This window comes from Anolis sagrei, chromosome 2 (assembly GCF_037176765.1).
Source record: "Anolis sagrei isolate rAnoSag1 chromosome 2, rAnoSag1.mat, whole genome shotgun sequence".
Taxonomy (NCBI): Eukaryota; Metazoa; Chordata; class Lepidosauria; order Squamata; family Dactyloidae; genus Anolis; species Anolis sagrei.
Window position 1 is genome coordinate 73,442,554 of NC_090022.1, and position 19,301 is coordinate 73,461,854.

The following is a 19,301-nucleotide window of genomic DNA, read 5'->3' on the forward strand; positions in this document are numbered from 1 at the left end:
TTTAGCCTGATAATTTGAAACAAATAAAAGAACTTCAGAAGCTCAGCAGCTTTCCTTTTCCCTTTTTGTGCAGAAAATGATGTTGTCTTTGTGAGTTTTCTGGGTAGTCTTTGGTTTAATTCTTGGGCTACAATTAAAATTAGCTTGCGAACAGGCTCTGTGTTTAAGTAGAAAAAGAATACCCAGCAGTACAGCTACATTCTGTTTTTCTGTGAGTACAGAAAGCAGCTGCACAAGAGGATAGAACTGCTGTTGAACATTAATTTTTAATGTTAACAAAGGAGCAAGTTCACATGGGCTATAACTGAGCACTGGCTCTTTTATTTTTTGACCGTGTAGGTTTTTAAGTGCAATCAACTGTCTAGCACTACAAGCACATATTATTTGCTGCATATATTAATCTAAATTCCTTCAGAGGACAGGTACATGACTTGCATTGTCACTGTAAAGATGGGTAAGAAGGGCCCAGCACTCCAAAGTACTCCTAAATTGGACAGATATATTATATGTAAGAGTGCTAGACTTAGACCAAATAAAAATGCCTATACAGGCATTCCCCAAGTTACAAACAAAATAGGTTCTGTAGGTTTGTTCTTAAGCTGAATTTGTATGTAAGTCAGAAAAGGTACATTTTTTTCAGTGTCACCCCAGGCAAACAGACACACACACACACACCCCGAGGGAAGGGCTGCTGTCTGTGTCCCTGTTCATACGATTTCACCTCACTTTCTGTTCCTGTGATAATTGTATTTTGAAAAAAATGGCTTATGGAAACAAGGCTTGGTGATAAAGCTTCAGTGAATACACCTTTCCCCCATGATAACTCTTTCAGGAGTGAATTTCCCTTCTGAGGGGTAGATATCCCTCACTTTATGTTGTCTCACCCCTGTTCTTAACATAAGGCATTCGTAAGTTGGATGTTTGTAACTCGGAAACTGCCTGTATATACATTCCACTTCAGCTGTGGGAATCATCAGAAGACCCTGGACTAGTCACATGTTCACAGCCTGAATCACACTCCACTAGATACATATGATCATGGCTAGGCCTTGTTACTATTTAGATGGAATATGATCTTGCAATAGAAGGAATCTCCAGTTAATGCTTGAAGGACCTATGGTCTGATTCCAGAATTGGTAGTTTTCTATTTTTCTAAGTTTCCTAAAAAAGTTAGCATGAGGACATAATGAGAAACCTTTTTTCTATGTTGCCTTGAACTCCTTGGAAACCGAATATAAATATAAGAAACAAACAGTACAAAGCAAGGTTTTTGATGTGGTGCAAATGATTGTGTGCCAGGTTTAATCAAATTATCCTTAGGATGTGTACTGGAGGACTGATACCATCCTTGTACCTGTCAATTTGAAATTTGGGCAGCAGGAAGGAGCGCTGGTCCTCTGACCTCAGGGAATCAAATGTGTTCTTCCACTGTAATTCTGAGTCTTAAATCTCATAATTAAATCTAAACCAATGCCTGCCTTCTGGTTCTGCAACACCATCACTTATCTAGGCCAACAGCTACACTTATATTTAAAAAGGAAAACATACAAACGTGAAGAAGTATGTGACCAAGCAATTATTCTGCTAACTTATTAATTATGGACAGACAAAATGCTGTTAATGATTATAAGACTAATCATCAGGCCAGCAAGCATTTTTGAAATCTTCACTTTTGCTTTCTCTCTCTCTCTTTCTTCCCCTGAAGCCCTGCTTGCTCAGTAAGTTAGATACATCATCTAACTTTTTCATTTTGAGGCCTAAACCTCTCATCTACATTGAACCATGCTTGTACATAAATACATATGGATCAAAACAATGAACAGCAGCAAATATGATTGCTCTTCACTATTTCAGCATCGGTGCAGGATTCACTCTGTCTCCCCAAACAAGCAGTACCTTTGACATACCCTTCGACCCTCCCTATTTCACTCGTCTGTCATCCCATTTTTTCAGCAGCTTTTAAAGTGACCAATTTCCCATTTTTTGCTTAGGATTATGAGTGCTGATAATCCATATTTTCCACTCCTTGAAATAATACAACTGTCAGCCTGAGCTAGGAACCTATATTTAATTATAAGCAGATATCCACTTACGTTGTATGCCATTTTAAACTTATTTATCACTTTCCCTCCCCAACACTCTTTGTCCCATTTTAACCAATGCTATTCTCTCCTTGGTCTCAACTTTGCTACTTCTTTGGTCTCTCTGGATGCATGGCATTCATACACTGTTCCATTATCTGCTATAGTTCTGGATTTCAAAGACTTTTCACACAACCTTTTATAGTACTACAATTCTTTTTTTCTCAGAAAGCCTGGGATTTGTAGTTTGGTCAGAGGCACCAGAGGAGTTCTATGGCTGAGGATTCTGAATGTATCTACCTCACCTGAAAATCCCAGGATTTCATAAAATAGAACCATGAAATTAAAGTGGAACCATAAATCTGCAACAGTGTTTAGTGTGAAAGGGTATCGGAGACTTCTACCAAAGGTGGAAGAACTAACATGGAAGAGTAATTTGGGACTATAATTCTGGAGGCGATAAATCCCTGCTCAGCTATGGAAACCCACCAGGACATATTGGGCCAGTCACACTCTCTAAGTCTTAGAAGAAGGCAAACCACCTTCGAACCTTGCCAAGAAAACCTTAGGGTCTTCATAAGTTGGAAAAACCAAAGACTCACAGCAACAAACTAACCAATGGCGGGGGCGGGGGGTGTGTGTGTGTGACTTGTTTTACAAAGTTCAATAAAACATCTTCTCTTGATCCTTTACAATATATGCAAAATTACCCTCTGTGAGAGAACAGAAGAGAAGGGGTTCACAGGAGAGATATTGTGAGGCTAAAGCATGCATGGGAAAACTAAGGCCCAGGGGGTGGATGCGGTCCCCTGAGTGCTTATCTCAGGCCCTCTCCATTTACCCTGACCTCTTGGCATGAGGACATGGCAGCATGGCATGTCCTTATGCCATAAAGATGGGGGAGGAAGGCACACCGCAGCTGAGAGCCCTCTGGAGCGCTCTTAGCCACCGTGTGTCTCCCCCTCCCCCTGGAATAATGCCAAGATGACAACCTATGGAACAGGGGAGAAGGATTGGGGCAGTCGCTGCATGTCCCGCCTTCCTCCTGGCATAAGGTTGGGGCAAGAAGTACTGTCCTTATAAGGGTTTGACAACCTGAGGATGACCCAGGCCCTGCCCTGCCCCTCCTGGCCGACCCTCTCCCAGGTCCTACCCCTTGCAGGACTACCCCACCCAGCATGCAAATGGCCTCCCTCTCTCCCAGCCTGGCCCTCCTGGATGGGCTTGCAAATGTGGCCCCAAGGCAAAGATGTTTGCCCATGCCTGGGCTAAATGAATCACAGATACATTTATTTGCTATTCTCATTGCTACCATTGATTGTTGCAGGAAGAGAGTTTGGTAAGTGAAGAATAAGAGGGCTCTTGGATTTCCATGGACAAACTTATATAAAAGACAGGGCACCACTTTTCTTGCATCTTAAATAATATCACTTCAGTTCTGCTAGTGAAATGCAGCCCTGGTGGAAGGTGATAACTCTTCAACAGCATAAAAGTTAACGTCAGTGAAAGTTAACCCAAAAGAATTTGAAGCTGTGAGTAACTGCCATATACATACCTAATATATCATAATACCATTATTCTCTCATTTTGGAAAATGAAGATTAGAGGGCAGGCAAAGGGATGGTAACAGATATATGCAACTTGGACCTGGTCCAGCTAATCAGAGATAGGATTTTATGTCCCACATCCAAGAAACAGATGTGCCAGCAGCAGTTCAGCATCTCACAATATTATCTTCATGCAGCTTCAGTAGTAATTCAGAGGCCACCAGCTATGCAGTTAGTGATACCAATTCCCAGAGCATTAAGAACTAGGAACTGATCCATAGCATCATTTTACAGTAGGGAAGAAGTCACACTTGTAAGATCAACTCTCAAGATCATTTCCTGACTCAAGAAAGAGTCATGCTCTAAAAAAACCCAATAGGTATAGCTCTGTTCTATATTATGTTCTATTCCTTTATGTTTATACCTCAGTTAAGGGAGTAGATGGGTTCTTGAGCATTAGATCTTTCACAGAACATTTGAAACCAGAGGACGAAATAACATGTTGAAGAAAAGATTTATGTGCATGTGACACAAAAAAGAGCAATTCAGCCTGTTTAAGAATGTTTTCAATCCAAATCTATCACACCAAGTGTAAAATGAAACAATCACATTACGTAAGCCTTACATAGGTAAGCAAGAACATTAGGAACCTTGTAAAAACCACTTGAAAGGTTCTTCCAAAATGCATCCAAGAATTACTCCATCCCCATCACATTTCTTATTATGTTCATTTTAGTGGCCAGACATATAAACCTATGCTTTTTAAAGCATGTTGGGGATAACTAATGAGGCAAGATTACACTATGTAACAAAAATTTAAAAATATTCCTGGTTTGAAAGTGTTATTCCTGTTTAATTGTGCAGTGCTTACTTTGAAAGTAATTCTTATACTTCAGAATCATCATTTTTGTGGCTGCCACAAACTATGTTGAATGGTCAAGGCTTGATGAGATGTTCATTGAAAAATTATAGCAAAATGTTTTGCAGGTTGTCCTGCAAAATGAAATTTTTGCTGCTTAATAAACTTTTCCCAAGTTTTTATGATAGAACCAATTAGGAAATGACATTTATAACTCAGGAACAAAAATCATGATACATAGTGTTATCTTGCCAATTACTCTTTTGCTGCTCATTCACATTCAATAAAGGATTTTGGAGGAGCTGCTGTACCTCCCCTGTTACAGGGAGACACACATGACTGGAGTACAATTGGCTAGAGAGAGCTTCCTCTCTTTCCCAGCTTAAGCTTTATTTGCTGCACTTCTTACTGCATACATGCTGCTGCAATCCAGTGCCTAAAATCTATGCTTCTCTGTCCCTATTTCACCATTCTCCCATTGCTGGTTAACTGAGGTATGCTTGTATGGAAAAAATATGGATAGAAGAGCCAAAATTATCCAAACCATTATATCAGTTTTAATCAAATCTACTATTTTTCCCCAATCCAGAAGATTTAAAAGCTGGATTGAGGGTTGGGGTTCTACTTTAATGTAAAATTTGGACTTGAAAGTACAGGCAGTCCCCAAGTTACAAACAAGATAGGTTCTATAAGTTTCCTCTTCTTAAGTTGAATTTGTATGTAAGTTGTAACAGATATATTTTAAAGTGTAACTCCAGCCATATATACATACACTGCGCACACACACACACACATCCATGCTTTGGATAACTTAGGAAAGGGCTAATACCCTGTGGGTGTTTGCTTTGCTGTCTGTACCCCTGTTCTGAAGATTTCACCCTACTTTGGTCCTGGTGATAACTGGATTTTGAAAAGCTGACCTGTGGAAACAAGGATTAGTGATAAAGTTTCAGTGGAGACACCTTTTCCTAATGAGGGGTAAATTTCTCTCACTTCCTGTTGTCTCACCCCTGTTCTTAACTATGAGTCAGATATTTGTAACTCAGAAACTGCCTGTATTTCTACATCTATAAGACCACCTCGAGTACCTCAGATATACAAAAATAGCTTCCAAATTAGATATTTCCCTCATAAGTTATCTTTAAAATAACGGAAATATATACATTTTACAAACCCTACTTCTATCAATGTAAATAGATGACTCCGGCCGATCCTATGCAGCCACATAATGTAGACAGGAAAAGTGTCACAAATGCTGGTTCCAGCTCGCACTGTGGTCCAACAGGGATACCCTGAGCTGGAGAGCTGTTCAAAATCTGGGTCAGCACCACCAGGCAGGGGCCAAACTTCCACCCCTCTTCCTCCCTGCCGCTGCTAGTTACAGTGGTGACAGGGTCACCTACCCGATTATTGGTAGTCTGTCTTTTTTCTTCCATGCCACATGATTGAACCTAGAACCCACTCTCTCCCTTCTGCCAGGCTCCTTTGCCAGTCAAATGGCACAGTAGGAGAAAGAGGGGCTGCTTTCATGGTCACCAGTTTGTCTGGCATGGCTCAGCTGTTATTTGGGACAGGTCTCCATCAGAGGAGGAACCTTCTAAATGCTGCAGCAAACTTAGAAGGGGTTAACACCTGACCTGCTCCTCAAGGAAAGCGTCACAGGTTTCTGGGATTATCTGTGAAGGCTTGTTGAAATGAGCAGCAGCTGAGATCTCTTGATAAAAAGGGGGTCTGGAAGAGATAGCTCTTTGGTAGCAGATAACAATGTATACCTTGGAACCCTTCTGCTGGATCTTGGCTCTGCTGCCCCCCGACTTAGAATTCTGGACTCTGACCTTGTTCTTCTAATCTTGAGCTGGACCCTGTTGTTCCTATAAACTTGTTCTGAACTATGTTATATCATTATTCCATGACTCAGATTTCTGAACTGACTTTCTGACTTGATTTATGGACTTGAATTTTGATTGGTACCCTTGAACTTGATTCATGAACTCTAATAAGTGAGTTCCTGGCACCTGATAAATGCACTACAACCTTGGATACTATTTATTGCTGCTCCTGACCTGGCTTTGTAATACTTGACTCGGGCTTTAGTTGGAGTTTTGACTTTGACTTGTGTTCCTCATTACTCCAGCTATGTGATACAATTCTGTTTTGTTGGTCAGACCTTTGAAAGACTCAGGGTTTAGTTTTTCTTATAAGGAAATATGGTCTTGGCTCACCTTGTGTTCATTTGATAAACTTCAGCCCTTAATACTAGGTGAGCTCCAGCACATGGCAGCTTCCAGGCATGAAGTAGAAAGCCCTATCGTTGCTGTAGCTGGCAGTGACATGGAGGAACCAAATAAAAAAACATTTCTTACTATCTATCTGCATCTTCTTGGTGTTTTTTTATATGCCTGTTCCAAAAACAACTAAGAGTCTTGTGCCTCTTAAAACAGAATTTTATGCCTCTTAAAACAGAATTTTGTGGACCTCACCTTATGTTTTCAGATGCCGTTGAAGACGGTTAAATGTTACACCTAATAACACTTGGTTGATCTTTAAAATCACAAAACCCTTTGCCATTTATTTCTGTTACAAAGGAATAATGTGGCTAACCCATTGAAAACTGCCCACTGCAATTGTCATGATGCTACTTTTCATGGTGCAAGACAACACTATTACTCAATTCCCAGCAAACACTATTCCAACAAAAAGGTGTGGTCAAATGGGAAACTGAACAAACCACTTTCTTTTATATACTTATCACACTACCACTGCTGTCTATTTGAACCACCAAATCAATGTCAACACGAACTGCTGAAAGTATCTTCATCTACATTGAAATCCATCACAGTATAATTTTTTTTTCTAATGCAGTTATGGATGCAAAACAAATTACAATTAGTTACAGTGAATGGAAAGTCCTCTTGCCCTATGAGACTTCCGCTTACCTCCACCAGATGAGGTGTTGGATTGAATCCACACATGTTGCAGACCCGCTGCTTACAGGATGTACAGTTATTATAGTTGGAGGGTTCCCCAGAGCCCACGTTGAGCTGCACTTTGCAGAGGGGGCATAAGACCCTTTCTTTCGGCACTTCCTTTGGCTTGGTTACTTGTTCTGCTTTCACTGGCTTTGCTGTTGGGATAGTTCCAGCCTTACCCTGCATTCCAGGTGCAGTGCCTGGGGCTTTTGTGCCAGCTTCTTTGCTGCCATCACTGAAGACAATTTTTGGAGGCACTTTGCCAGGGGATTGCTGACTCGGCGGGGTGGCCTCTGGCTGGACAGACATAAGTGTGCTTGCTTGGGTCAAGAGAGAAGCCCCAAATCCAAAGAGTTTTCCAGTGAGGCCTTCTTGGGGTTGCTCTGGTGCCCCAGTGCCAGGGGGTGGGGCTGGAGTCTTAGCTGGGGAATCTCCCACAGTCTTTCTTTGATCAGTGGACGAAGGCTTTGCTTGCTGATGCTGAGGAGAAGACCTCACTACTTCCTGAGGAGCAGCAGGTTTTGGCTGGACTTGGCTGTGTGGTTCCCTCTGTGCTGAAGCTGGGGGTGGTTTGGGAGTTTCCGGCTGCACAGCACCAGCACCTGGCCTCAGGCCTGGCTGCATAGTTCCTGGTTGTTTCTCTGGTCCTATTGCGGCTTGCGGCTGTGATGGTGGCTGTTTGGCTGGGGAATGAGATGGGGAAAGCGAAGGGGAATGTAGCTGCTGCTGGCTTTTGGAGCGGGGAGCTGTGGTCATGTCCATCCCCAAAGCTCTTTGCATCTGGCAATTTAAACATAACCATTCTTGAACCTAAAAGACAAAAAATCAACAAAGAAAGAAGGATAATCAAAAAAGGACAAATCCAAAAAAGACATTAAAGTCACTATGCTAAAGGTATTGGCTGACAATTAGTTTGCAGACCAACTACACAATTATTAATTTTAGCTTTCTACCCAAACATCAAAACACTTCACAGAAGCACAAGATTAATGTATGCCATCGTATTCTTCACCTCTTTACTGCTCAAAAAGCATATGTGGTTCATCTAATAATAAATGTAGTTGTTCCAAAGCTTTTTGTGTATCATCATCTATTTTATTTATTATCTACTACTTCATATGGCTTGAAATGGGGTACAACATAGTTAAAATACATGGATGGAACAGGATCATAAAATACATATATTAAAAAACACAGAACACAGATTAAAACACCAATAGTAATAAAAAATTAATTTATAGTTCATAGTTGGAAATTGACTGGGTAGGCCTGCCAGAAGAGAAATGTCTTTAATTGTATCTTACATTTTGACAGATAATTTAGCTGTCAAATCTCTTCTGGCAGGTTATCCTACAGTCTTAGGGTGCCCAATGAAAATGTTTTCTGTGTGATGGCTGCCAGTCAAATTTAGCACGTTGGAGTAAGAATTCCTCAGAGGACCCAAGTATATGGGACAAAATATACAGGAGAAGGCCATCCTGTAGGTAACCTGGTCCCAAACCATGTAGCGTTAAAAGATCATAACCAATACTTTTTACGTTATCCAGAAACTAATTGACAACCAATTGAGTAATTTTAGTATACATGTAATGTGCTCACTGCTAGGTATTCCCATAACCAATCTGACTGCTACATTTTGACCTCACTGGAGTTTCCAAGTTTTATATAAAGGTAGTCACTTAATGAACAGTGCACTGCAGAAATCCAAACTTACCAATGCATGCACTACCATCTTTAGGTCTTCCAATTCTAGGAAGAGCACAGTTGGTATATTAGCCGAAGTCCCCTTTTTATTGAACTTATTGAGCAAAAGTCTTTTTTCATGGGCTGATGTATATGCACAGGTGACATCCATCTGAGTATATCAATTTCTGCACTGTTTGTGGGAGCTTTAAAAAGTTTCTGGGATCAGGCAAATCACCCCAGTCCATATCCTGTAAACTTCATGCAGACGAATTGATTCACTCAGCCCTTCAGCATGATAAACACACCCCACAGATAAACTGGAAACTCATCAGTACCTACAGCTGTCTCAGAAGACATCCAACAAGTAAGAATATTTAATAATGATGGTTAGCTTGCCTGGGAAGACCTCTTCAATAAATGTTCAACTTAGTATCATTTAACAAAATCATTGTTTGGGAAAAGTACTACTACTTCACAATTCGCTGCTCCAGAGGTTTGAAAAGCTGCAAACATAGAAGCCTGTCAGAGGCAAGGAGGTAAGTTACCACCTTTCTCATTACTGAGATGAAGACACACTATTGTTCCGTTAACATGTGAAACCCCTTAAATACAGAATGAAAACTGTGACATGCCTTGGCTAAGCACTAACAAATGGAACATCTTCCCCATGAGAGCTATACCCATATTAAAAATAATTTCTGAATCAAGTTAATTAAAGAGGCTTTATGGGAGACGTAAGTCTTCTAATTCTTGAAATCCCTGGGATGCCATGTGACTGCATGAATATTAATATATAACAAAATATATAACATACTGCTGAATAATCACAGCTCTTCAGAATTTTTCCCCTTAGGTAAGCAATGATAGCCCTAAAAATTCAAGAAAGGTCTGCATAAAGAAAAGGAAAAACAGCAAAAAGCTTTAGAATGTAATGGAGGCAAATAATGGAACCTGCCATGAGTCCAGATGCTCTTTTAACCGCCAGATAAAAAATCTGTGTCAAACCCTACTATTTTCACCAGACCCTTTAAACATCTCCCCCTCTTAGCTTCTAAAAATGTTAACTATGAATTCATTTTCAGAGCCGAAAGAACTGAAAGTATAATATAGTATTTTTGGGCACATCTACACTGAACATGTAATGCAATCTGAATGCAGTGTGATAGCACGATGATTACACAATGCGAATGTGTGCTGCAACACACTTTAAGACCTTTACGTTGGGAAAAGGAAAGTCAGAGGATGCTCCAATGAAGCCTTTAAAGCACATCAGTGTGCTCTAGTATAAACAACATTGCATGATGAAAGCAACTCCGTAGAATGCAAGTTACTATGTGGACACACAAAGAGCTCCACTGATCTGTACATGTGCATTCTAGTGGGAGAAACACACACACACACACACACACATCAAGCTGCAGATACTGTGGGTCCTGGAACCAGTTTGTGGCCAGCCTCTGCAGTGCACATAAGCACAATTTGCCCCCAAACTTGTAGCATACCGTAATTATCTACAGAATGAAACCGCTTCCTTCTGTGCTGGTTTCTGCCTGATTAAGTGGTCAGTGTAGAGATGCTTCAAGTCTGCTTATCATTGGCAGAAAAACAATGGCTGAGAGAAAGACTGGGCTTGCAAATGATAATTTCTATCAATTTGAACTCAGTGTTGGAAAATCATACTTTATCTCATAGACCTGATCGTGTGTAAATCAGAACAAAAATTGATTATTTTAGTTTTTGCATTTCTCACCCTTAAGGGATTGCTGCCAGTACTTTCCAAAAATATCTATGCTGACTTGTCTTCATACAAAGCAGCTTCATACATGTCTGTATTAATTTATCCTAATTTCTAAGCTAACTAGTTCCCAGTCTGGTCTTTTTTACACTGCCAGAAAGACACCTCCAGATAGGTGGACTACACCAAAAAGGATGGGAGCAGAAAGGAAAAGGTAAATCATTTATCTTCCATGAAGACAAGCTCTACTTTAATATATGCAAAAGCAAAAAAAAAAAAAAAATCCCCAAGATTTACAATGCACAGCCACATCTGTGTTCCATGAGCATCTGCTGTGCAATTGGTGGCCCTAGTGTATACAAATCTTTGAAGCGGCGCAGTGATCAGAGATGCTTCCAATCACTCTGACACAGCAGTTAGTAATTGCTGGAAAGCTGCAAAATTTGTATGAAGACAGCAACCCACCAGGGGAGACTGAACTAGACGTTCCAGCTCAAAGTGCTGTCAACAATCTACTCTGTTCTCCATCTGTACAAATAACACCTACATTCACCTCTACCTGACAACTGTGTTGTTTTCTTGTATCTGCAAAAGCAGCTGGAGGAAGCAAATTTGGCATAGAAAACCCAGAAGAAAGGATAAGCAACACCCTTTTCCTACTTGCTATTTCTCTATTAAAAAATGAATCTTCTGTTTTCTTAAGAAAAAAAATGCCATGTGCAGTAAAATGTAGTTTCCTTGAGGTCTCTGCACATACCAGCTTCAGCTTTATTAATATCCAGTATTTATTCACAGGCGTCTTATTTTGCAATGGCATAATTTCAGAATGCAGATCTCATTTTTGTGATTCTAAGAGCCTTTTCCTTTGAATCTTTATTTGGCCATATCACTGAATTCACCAGTGCATATTCAGCATAAAATTAAAACAATCAAAACTAGTCCTGTCCCTCTGGATGTTTAGAACCACAGCAGTTCCTTACCCTTGGCTGGACTAAACACAAGGGATGGGAGATGTTCACCAAAGTATCTAAAGGATCAAAGTTTTCTTAGCACTGATTAACAATATAATCAAGGCCACAGATTTCAAATTAACCCAGGCGTATAGAATCATAGAGTTGGAAGAGATCTTATGGGCCATCCATTCCAACCCCCTGCCAAGGAGGAAAATTGCAAAGCACCCCTGACAGATGGCCATCAATTGTTTGCTTAAAAGTCTCCAAAGAGGAAGCCTCCACCACAGTCTGGGGCAGAGAATTCCACTGCTGAACAGCTCTCCCGGTCATGAAGTTCTGTTCAGGTGGAATCTCCTTTCCGGTAGTTTGAATTGCACACTTGGTAGTTTTTGTAAACTTTCTAGGGATTGCCTGAAAAATAAAACTATCCCTAAAAGAAGAATTAACCCCAGCACTGCTTTGCTGTTCATTTTTTTTTACTTATGACGACCCTAAGGTGAACTTATCACAGGGTTGTCTTGGCAGAATTTGTTCAGAAAGTGTTTGACTTCCACTAAGGCTGAGAAAATATGACTTGCCCAAGGCCACCCAGTGGGTTTTCACTGTCGAGCAGGGATTCAAGTCCTAGTTTCCAGTGTCCAACATTGAAACCACTACACTAAATTGAGACATAATCGTACCTTGCTGCAGCTTCCCATGCACAATCTCCAACAATACAGAATATATCTATGCATTATATGAAGGGGTTCTTCCCACCTTTTATGGACTCAACACTATCTCTGTTGGCTGAGGGCAAGTCTTCCAATCAAAGCCCTAAGCTGTGAATTACAAGTGGCAGAACATTTTTCCAGCAACTAGCCCAAGGCAATGGGACAGACTTTCTACATCTTTAAGAAATATTAGATCTCATCTACATGTCCTTTGTTCTTTAACTCTGCAAAAAGATCAAAAGGTCTGAACATGTGTGCATGGGGATACAGTATTTTTATCCCCATCCCTGTCCTGTTTTACTAACAAAAAATGCAAGACATTTTTCACATCTGCAACCAGAACAATGCTTTATCTGTAAGTCCAGACTTCTCCCCTTAAACAACAATACAAAACAATACAATTCTATTCTTACCCCAAGTTCCCACCAATGTTTTGTTAGATGACTCTGCTATGCCTCTATAACCAGCATGAAAAAAATCAACTAAGAACAGTTTTCATCTTGATCATACTGTCTATGTGCCAAACTGAAATAAAGTATCACAGAGCAAATGCTCTAAACGGCTGTGAATTCTATCACCCAGATTGCAACTAAGGCCTGGGGGCCAAATGTGGCCCTCCAAAGTAATTTACCCGGCCCCTGCCCAAAACTACAAGTTGTCTGAAATGACTTGAAAGCACACAACCACAACAATCTTTCTTAATTTGACGATCTCATCATCCAAAAGTAGGCCCACAGCTCCCATTAAAATACTGGTAAGTTTATGTTAGTTAAAATTGTTCTTCATTGTAAATGAAGCCCTTAAAGCACATCAGTGTGCTCTTGTTCTTTCATTTTTTTGCACTACAAATAAGATATGTGCAATGTGCATAGGAATTTGTTCATTTTTTCAAACTATACCCCAGCCCACTAACAGTCTGGGGGACTGCAAACCAGCCCTCGGTTTAAGAAGTTTGAGGACCTCTGCTTTATACAAAATAGTGAACAACTCAAATGAGAGCAAATTAGAGACTGAGGTATTTGGGAAATGGCAGGATGCTACAGCAGGATATGTTTATACATCAGGGAAATGCTCATCACATATCAAAATCAAGATTTGCCTTTTCGATTTCTTTAAATAATGTTTTGGAGCCACAACTGGTTGAATTCATGGCTGCAGAAACCAGGAACAAAGAGGGATGAATGTACCTTCCAGAAACGCTTGTAGGCCTTGGTGTTACTTTGCACATTGTGAGCTCTTAGGAAAAAGTAGGATAGAAATGAAATAAACTTACTAAATATATCACCCACCTTGTACCTTCAAATATATGAAATCATATAGAAGCATACTTATTTTTTTACTAAAATTAATAAGTGCAATTAGTACACTTAGTCATAGTACAATTGTAAGTATGTTTACTCAAATGTAAAGCCACCGATATGCCATGGGGGCAATATAGGACTGCTAGTGAAAAATTGCTATTGGTTAATTATCTTTGCAATGTATTTCTATTCTCAAAAATCCATAATAAAAGCTCAAGGTGGGAAACTAATGTTGAAACACAGGTTCAATTAACTAGTAGCTCTAAACATAAGTAGAATGTCTTGTAAAATATCTAAACAAAACCAATTAAAATATACAAAATCCCTTTTCAAACCACATACACATTTCACCCCAGTCTGCAATGGCGGCCCATTTTGTGTTTTGTTTGAAGTCTGTTTTAATGCTTCTTTAATGCTGTTTTAAAGCATGGTCTTTGATTAATCTTCATAAAAAAAAGATTTCATCTCTAGAGCATGAGAAAAGGTTTTTTTTGGGATGATAGCTATGGTGAAAGTAATGCTCAAACTAGTTTAGGTCTTACAGTCCATAACAAGTAGTTTCCAAGATCTGGAAAATTGAACAGTACAGTCACAAGTCCATGAAGCTCCTTTTCAAGTCAATGAGGCTCCTTTGGATATTCCTGGGATGGTCAATTTCCCTCCTTCTAACCCACTTCACAAGCATAAGGATAACAGAGCAGGAAACCAGTAATAAATAGTACTCTCAGTTCATTGCCTGAAAGAATTCTGTACATTATAGAGTTGATCTCTTCTTTACCTTTGTTTCCTATATAAAGCTGCCATTTTACTATAAACTGTACTAGGGATTATTATGGAGCCATAAATAAAGTCCCACAAACAAGGAATATCCAATACAATGAATTCAGATCCTTTGTAGTTTGTTTCAGTTTTAAAAGGTAGCTGTCCTCTTATGTGTTGAAGTAAAATGTCGTTTTGTATAAAAGGCATGTAAAAGTAATAAAGCACAAAAAGCAGGGAAGAGCTGTATCTGTATAGGCTGCATAAAAATACAACCTTTCTTTATAACTCTTAAACTGAATTTCAGACAGAGTACTGAAAAAGCCTATTGCTAAAAACATACATATGTTCAGATGTGGCTGAATTATATATGGTTGAAAACTGTCCATATACCTTTTGCATTATTTACTTACTAGGCAGAACAATATAAATTTTGAGGACTAGGAAGGTCAGTTGAACCAATTTGTCAAATATCTTACGATTTGTTTGTGCAATATGGAATTTCCCCAGGATGATTTTGCGGAGACCACAGGGATAATAATGGAAATTTATTGAACTCCTCAGCTGTGAACTCCTAAATAAATCTCTGAAAACTGCAAAGGATTAAAAAAGCTGACAGTAGGCTCTGATCATTACTACTAGAGATTCCAAAAGATACAAGGAACACAATACAAGGGAATGGTCATAGGCACATACCACTAGCCTAATCCAAAGCAGTTTAAAAAATCAATCAATATTTGGGAATTCAGAATCATAAGGCATTCAATGCATGAACTGAATGAGTTGCTTCAAAATGAATACAGACTTTTTTCATATCCAAGATGGAAAAAGGATGAGACTCAACGCATTTCTAGAAGTTTCTAAATGTCTTAGATAAGGACACTTCAATTAATGCAAGTGGACCTGTAGCCAAAAGTGTCCCTTAGGTTAACACTAGGAAATAAGAATAAGTAGAAACACACTGATCTGCCTTGGCTACGCAACGTCTGCTTTTTAATGGATAACCATAGAGAGATTGTAATCTAAAGGTAGACTCCATGTTCTGCACATAGTTGCAGGCTCAATATATGAAGTCTTTAGGAAGGACTAAGGACCTCATCACATTGATGAGGTCCAGCATCATGGTTTGCCATCCTCTGCAGCAAATCCGGGTGGCAGTGGAGCAACAACAGGTCAATTTTGGTTGCCCGGCTGCCAGCTGACACTTTCCCATCCCATGTGGGAAAGTGTTGCCACTCCAATGAAGCCCTATTATTTCTAATGGAACACAGGGTGGCTTCTGTGTTGGTGGTGGCAGTACCCCACAATGCTGCCGCCCCAGTTTGCCCAAAGAGCCCCACTGGAAGTTGCCCTGCAGGGCTCCATGGGTGAACTGGGGCAGAAGCATTCTATGATGACAAGGCAGTAATTAGTGTGGTAAGTCTATAAAAAAAACTATATGAAACCTCCCACATGAAGCCAAGGGGAGTAACTAGTGGTCAGTGCAATGCAGACAGCGCAGAGCAAGATAGATCAATAGACTGACTGGGTAAATGCAGTTCTCATATTCTTTAAACATTCATGGTGTGCAGGCTACCTACTCCCTGTAAGGAATATAAACAATCAATATCGCAGGCAGATTAGATGAAAATAAATCAGCACTAAGGATGGTCCAGGTGACATAATGTTCCAGAATTTGGAGAAATAAGGCCTTAGTATTTCATATAGACATTTCAAGAAGGAAATACTCAAAGAGGACAGAGTGGGAAATATTTGTCTATTGAGGTATTTTGGAATAACCTTTGGAAGTTTCTAGCTATATAATGTGAGGCCAATCCAGGGTGCAGTCTAGACTGCAGTCTAGTTCAAGGGTAGCTACAGTGTCATTTCCCTTCCACAGTCATGGCACAGCAAAGACCAACAGTGGGCAGTCACCTTACTTCTCCTAGCCTGATTGCCTCTGCTAGTTGGTCATGGAGCTTCAAAAGAGCTCCTGGCCATTGTCCCCTTCTTCTCTCTCTGTGGGCATGCTCCTTCTGCTGCTGTCAGCAAAGTAACCCAGTGACAGCCACAAATTCTCTTGGAGATCTGTGGTCACGTGCTATGGTGGCAAAAGGTAATGCAGGTATTGACCTTAAAAGCCCTACATGGTTTGGGTCCAAGCTACCTACAGGATTGCCATCTCTCATACAATCCACCCCAAACACTGAGGTCCTCTGAGGGATGTTTACTCTAACCACCCAGAACCCAACTGGCAACCATCACCCAGAGGACCTTTTCATTGGCTATCTCCAGAATGCAGAATGATTTGCTGGAAGAAAAAGTTTTAAACAGAATAAAAGACCCATATTTTCTAGCATTCTATTGCCACTATATGTTACTTTTTTGTACCCTGTGTTTAGTGTATGTTTTTTATAATGGTGTGTTTTATCTATGTATTTTATGTTCATATGTTGTTGTACCCTGTCACAAGCCATTAGGAGAGGTGGGCAATAAATACTGTGTGGTTTTTAAGTAATTGATTTTATGATTATGATGTTTCATTTATTGTTTTTAATGTATATGTTTTGTTTTATCCTATGCATGTACCTTCGGGGTGAGAAAGACAGGATATAAATGCTTTAAATAATAATAATAATAATAATAATAATAATAATAATAAATCAGGGATTTGGGGCCAGTAGAGACTAGTACCAGTTAGCATTGCCAATAAAAAGTGCTCAGCAGTAAAACATATTTTTAAAAATATAAATGACAATAATGCCTGGTAAGGTAGATGGCAGCTGGAAGAGAAGACGGAATTCCAGGTAGATAGGCTCAATCAAATAAGCCATGGCCCTGAGTCTGAAGGATCTGAGTAGAACTGTTGAGGACTGGGTGTTATAGTAGCCTCTCAATCAAAGTTGACTTGATGACAGTTAACAACAACAAAAATAATAATAATTAACTTTTGCATTTGAAGACTCTCAGAAAAAGCTTCTACCTGAATTCCTGGGGAACAATTAATAGTCAAGGGTGTACTGTGCCATTAAGATAGAACTAGGCAACACACTATATTTTATTTTATTGCTTTGTCCTATTTGCAAAAACAAAGTATAGGATGAACACTGAAATGTAAGTATTTAAAAATGCAAAAAATGTCCTTCCTCTATATTTTTACAGCCCTTTCTTTAAACAGATATCACAGGGAATACACATTATGTAAAAGCCAAAATATCTGGCTCTCAGTAGCTTGATACACAACAAAATGATTAAGCATACCCAAACATAGATATAAATATGAAATAGTTCATTTCATATAGGAAGATTTTGGTGGGTCAGTAGAACACCAAACTGCACTGAAAGAAGGACAGTGGCTGCCTGACAGTCAGTGCTACATATTATGTTCAAGTCCTTACCGCTGAGATACAAAGTCCTAAAGACCCTGGGGAAGTATGCCTAGCACACTGCCTTCCCTATTTGGCGGTCAGGCATTGAGATCTGCATTGGGGGATTCACTGATTATTATTTTACAACTGACAGAATGTCATCAAATAAGATCAGAAAAGGTGGGACTTCTCACTGATGGTGCCCACACGCTAGGATAGTTTGTTACAGATAGTCTGAAGGGTACAAACCGTGCCCAGCTTCAAACACCTGCTGAAAACACAGGCATTATTCCCACTACACTTGCTCAAATGTTTAACTTATATATTACTGTTTGACTATTTCAAATCGTTTTATAATATATCCACTAGGCCTGGGTAACAACGGAAAAATTTGTTTCTAAAATCGATTTGTATTTGGGGTTTTTTTTTGTTTCGATATTTAAAATAATTACAAAATTTTCCTTTTAAAAAGTTCGATATTTACGAAATTTCGTAAATGGTAAAAAATTAACGAATCGATTTCCGAAACAATAACGAATCGATTCGTTAATGGCGGACGCGACCGCGAAATACGCTAAAAAACCTCCAAAACCTTCTGAAGCTTCCCTCTCCCTCTGTTGTTGACTGTTGGTGTGATATTATAATTTTTTTTCACTAATTAAACCATAAAACTGGCCCAGACATGCGGAAATAATAACGAAACGACCTCAAAACAATAACGAAACGAATACAATATCGAAATACGAAGCATTTACAAAACGTTTTTGAAAATTCGTTTTTTTAATAATTGCTCCAGAATGGTTCGTTATCGTTTTGTAATTGAAAAAATTAACGAATTATTAACGAATTACGAATTAACGAAACAAAACCGCCCAGCCCTAATATCCACATAACCCAAGCTGAGGGAGTTAACTGATTCAAATAATGATGAACCTGGGTTACATGTATCACAACTCTTCTCTTGTTCATGATACACCACAATCTCTTCCTTCTTGCATACATACCACTATCAATCTGGACAATTTGGACACTCTTTTTATAAACTGTTTATTCTGGAGCCCTTGAAATCAACACTATACTTTTTCCAGACAGTGTCTTGCAACTCTGCTTTAAAGTCCTAGGTTCACAATTGTTTCTAATAAATGCAATTTGCAGTTGCTTGTTGTGAAAATGTCCAAAATACCAGATTTGTAAAAATAAGCCAAGATTACACAGAAGCAGCACTGGCAAAATAAAGTTTCTCTGATTTTCAAAGCAATCAGTACACCAGCACCGTTTTTATGCAATTTGTAACTCCAAACAGCAGACACTATAATCATTGTCGTTACCATCTTCATCACTACTGCCAGCATTT

At 39.4% G+C, this 19,301-nt stretch overlaps 1 protein-coding gene across 2 annotated transcripts in view; it reads right to left on the bottom strand.

Moving 5' to 3' along the window:
• BSN (bassoon presynaptic cytomatrix protein) overlaps window positions 1-19,301 on the bottom strand; it is a 253,500-nt gene that overhangs the window by 178,651 nt on the left and 55,548 nt on the right. For both annotated transcript variants that reach the window (XM_060765755.2, XM_060765756.2), the window contains exon 3: window positions 7,424-8,266. In XM_060765755.2, the coding sequence (XP_060621738.2) occupies window positions 7,424-8,266 (843 nt within the window). The remainder of the gene's footprint in view (window positions 1-7,423; window positions 8,267-19,301) is intronic.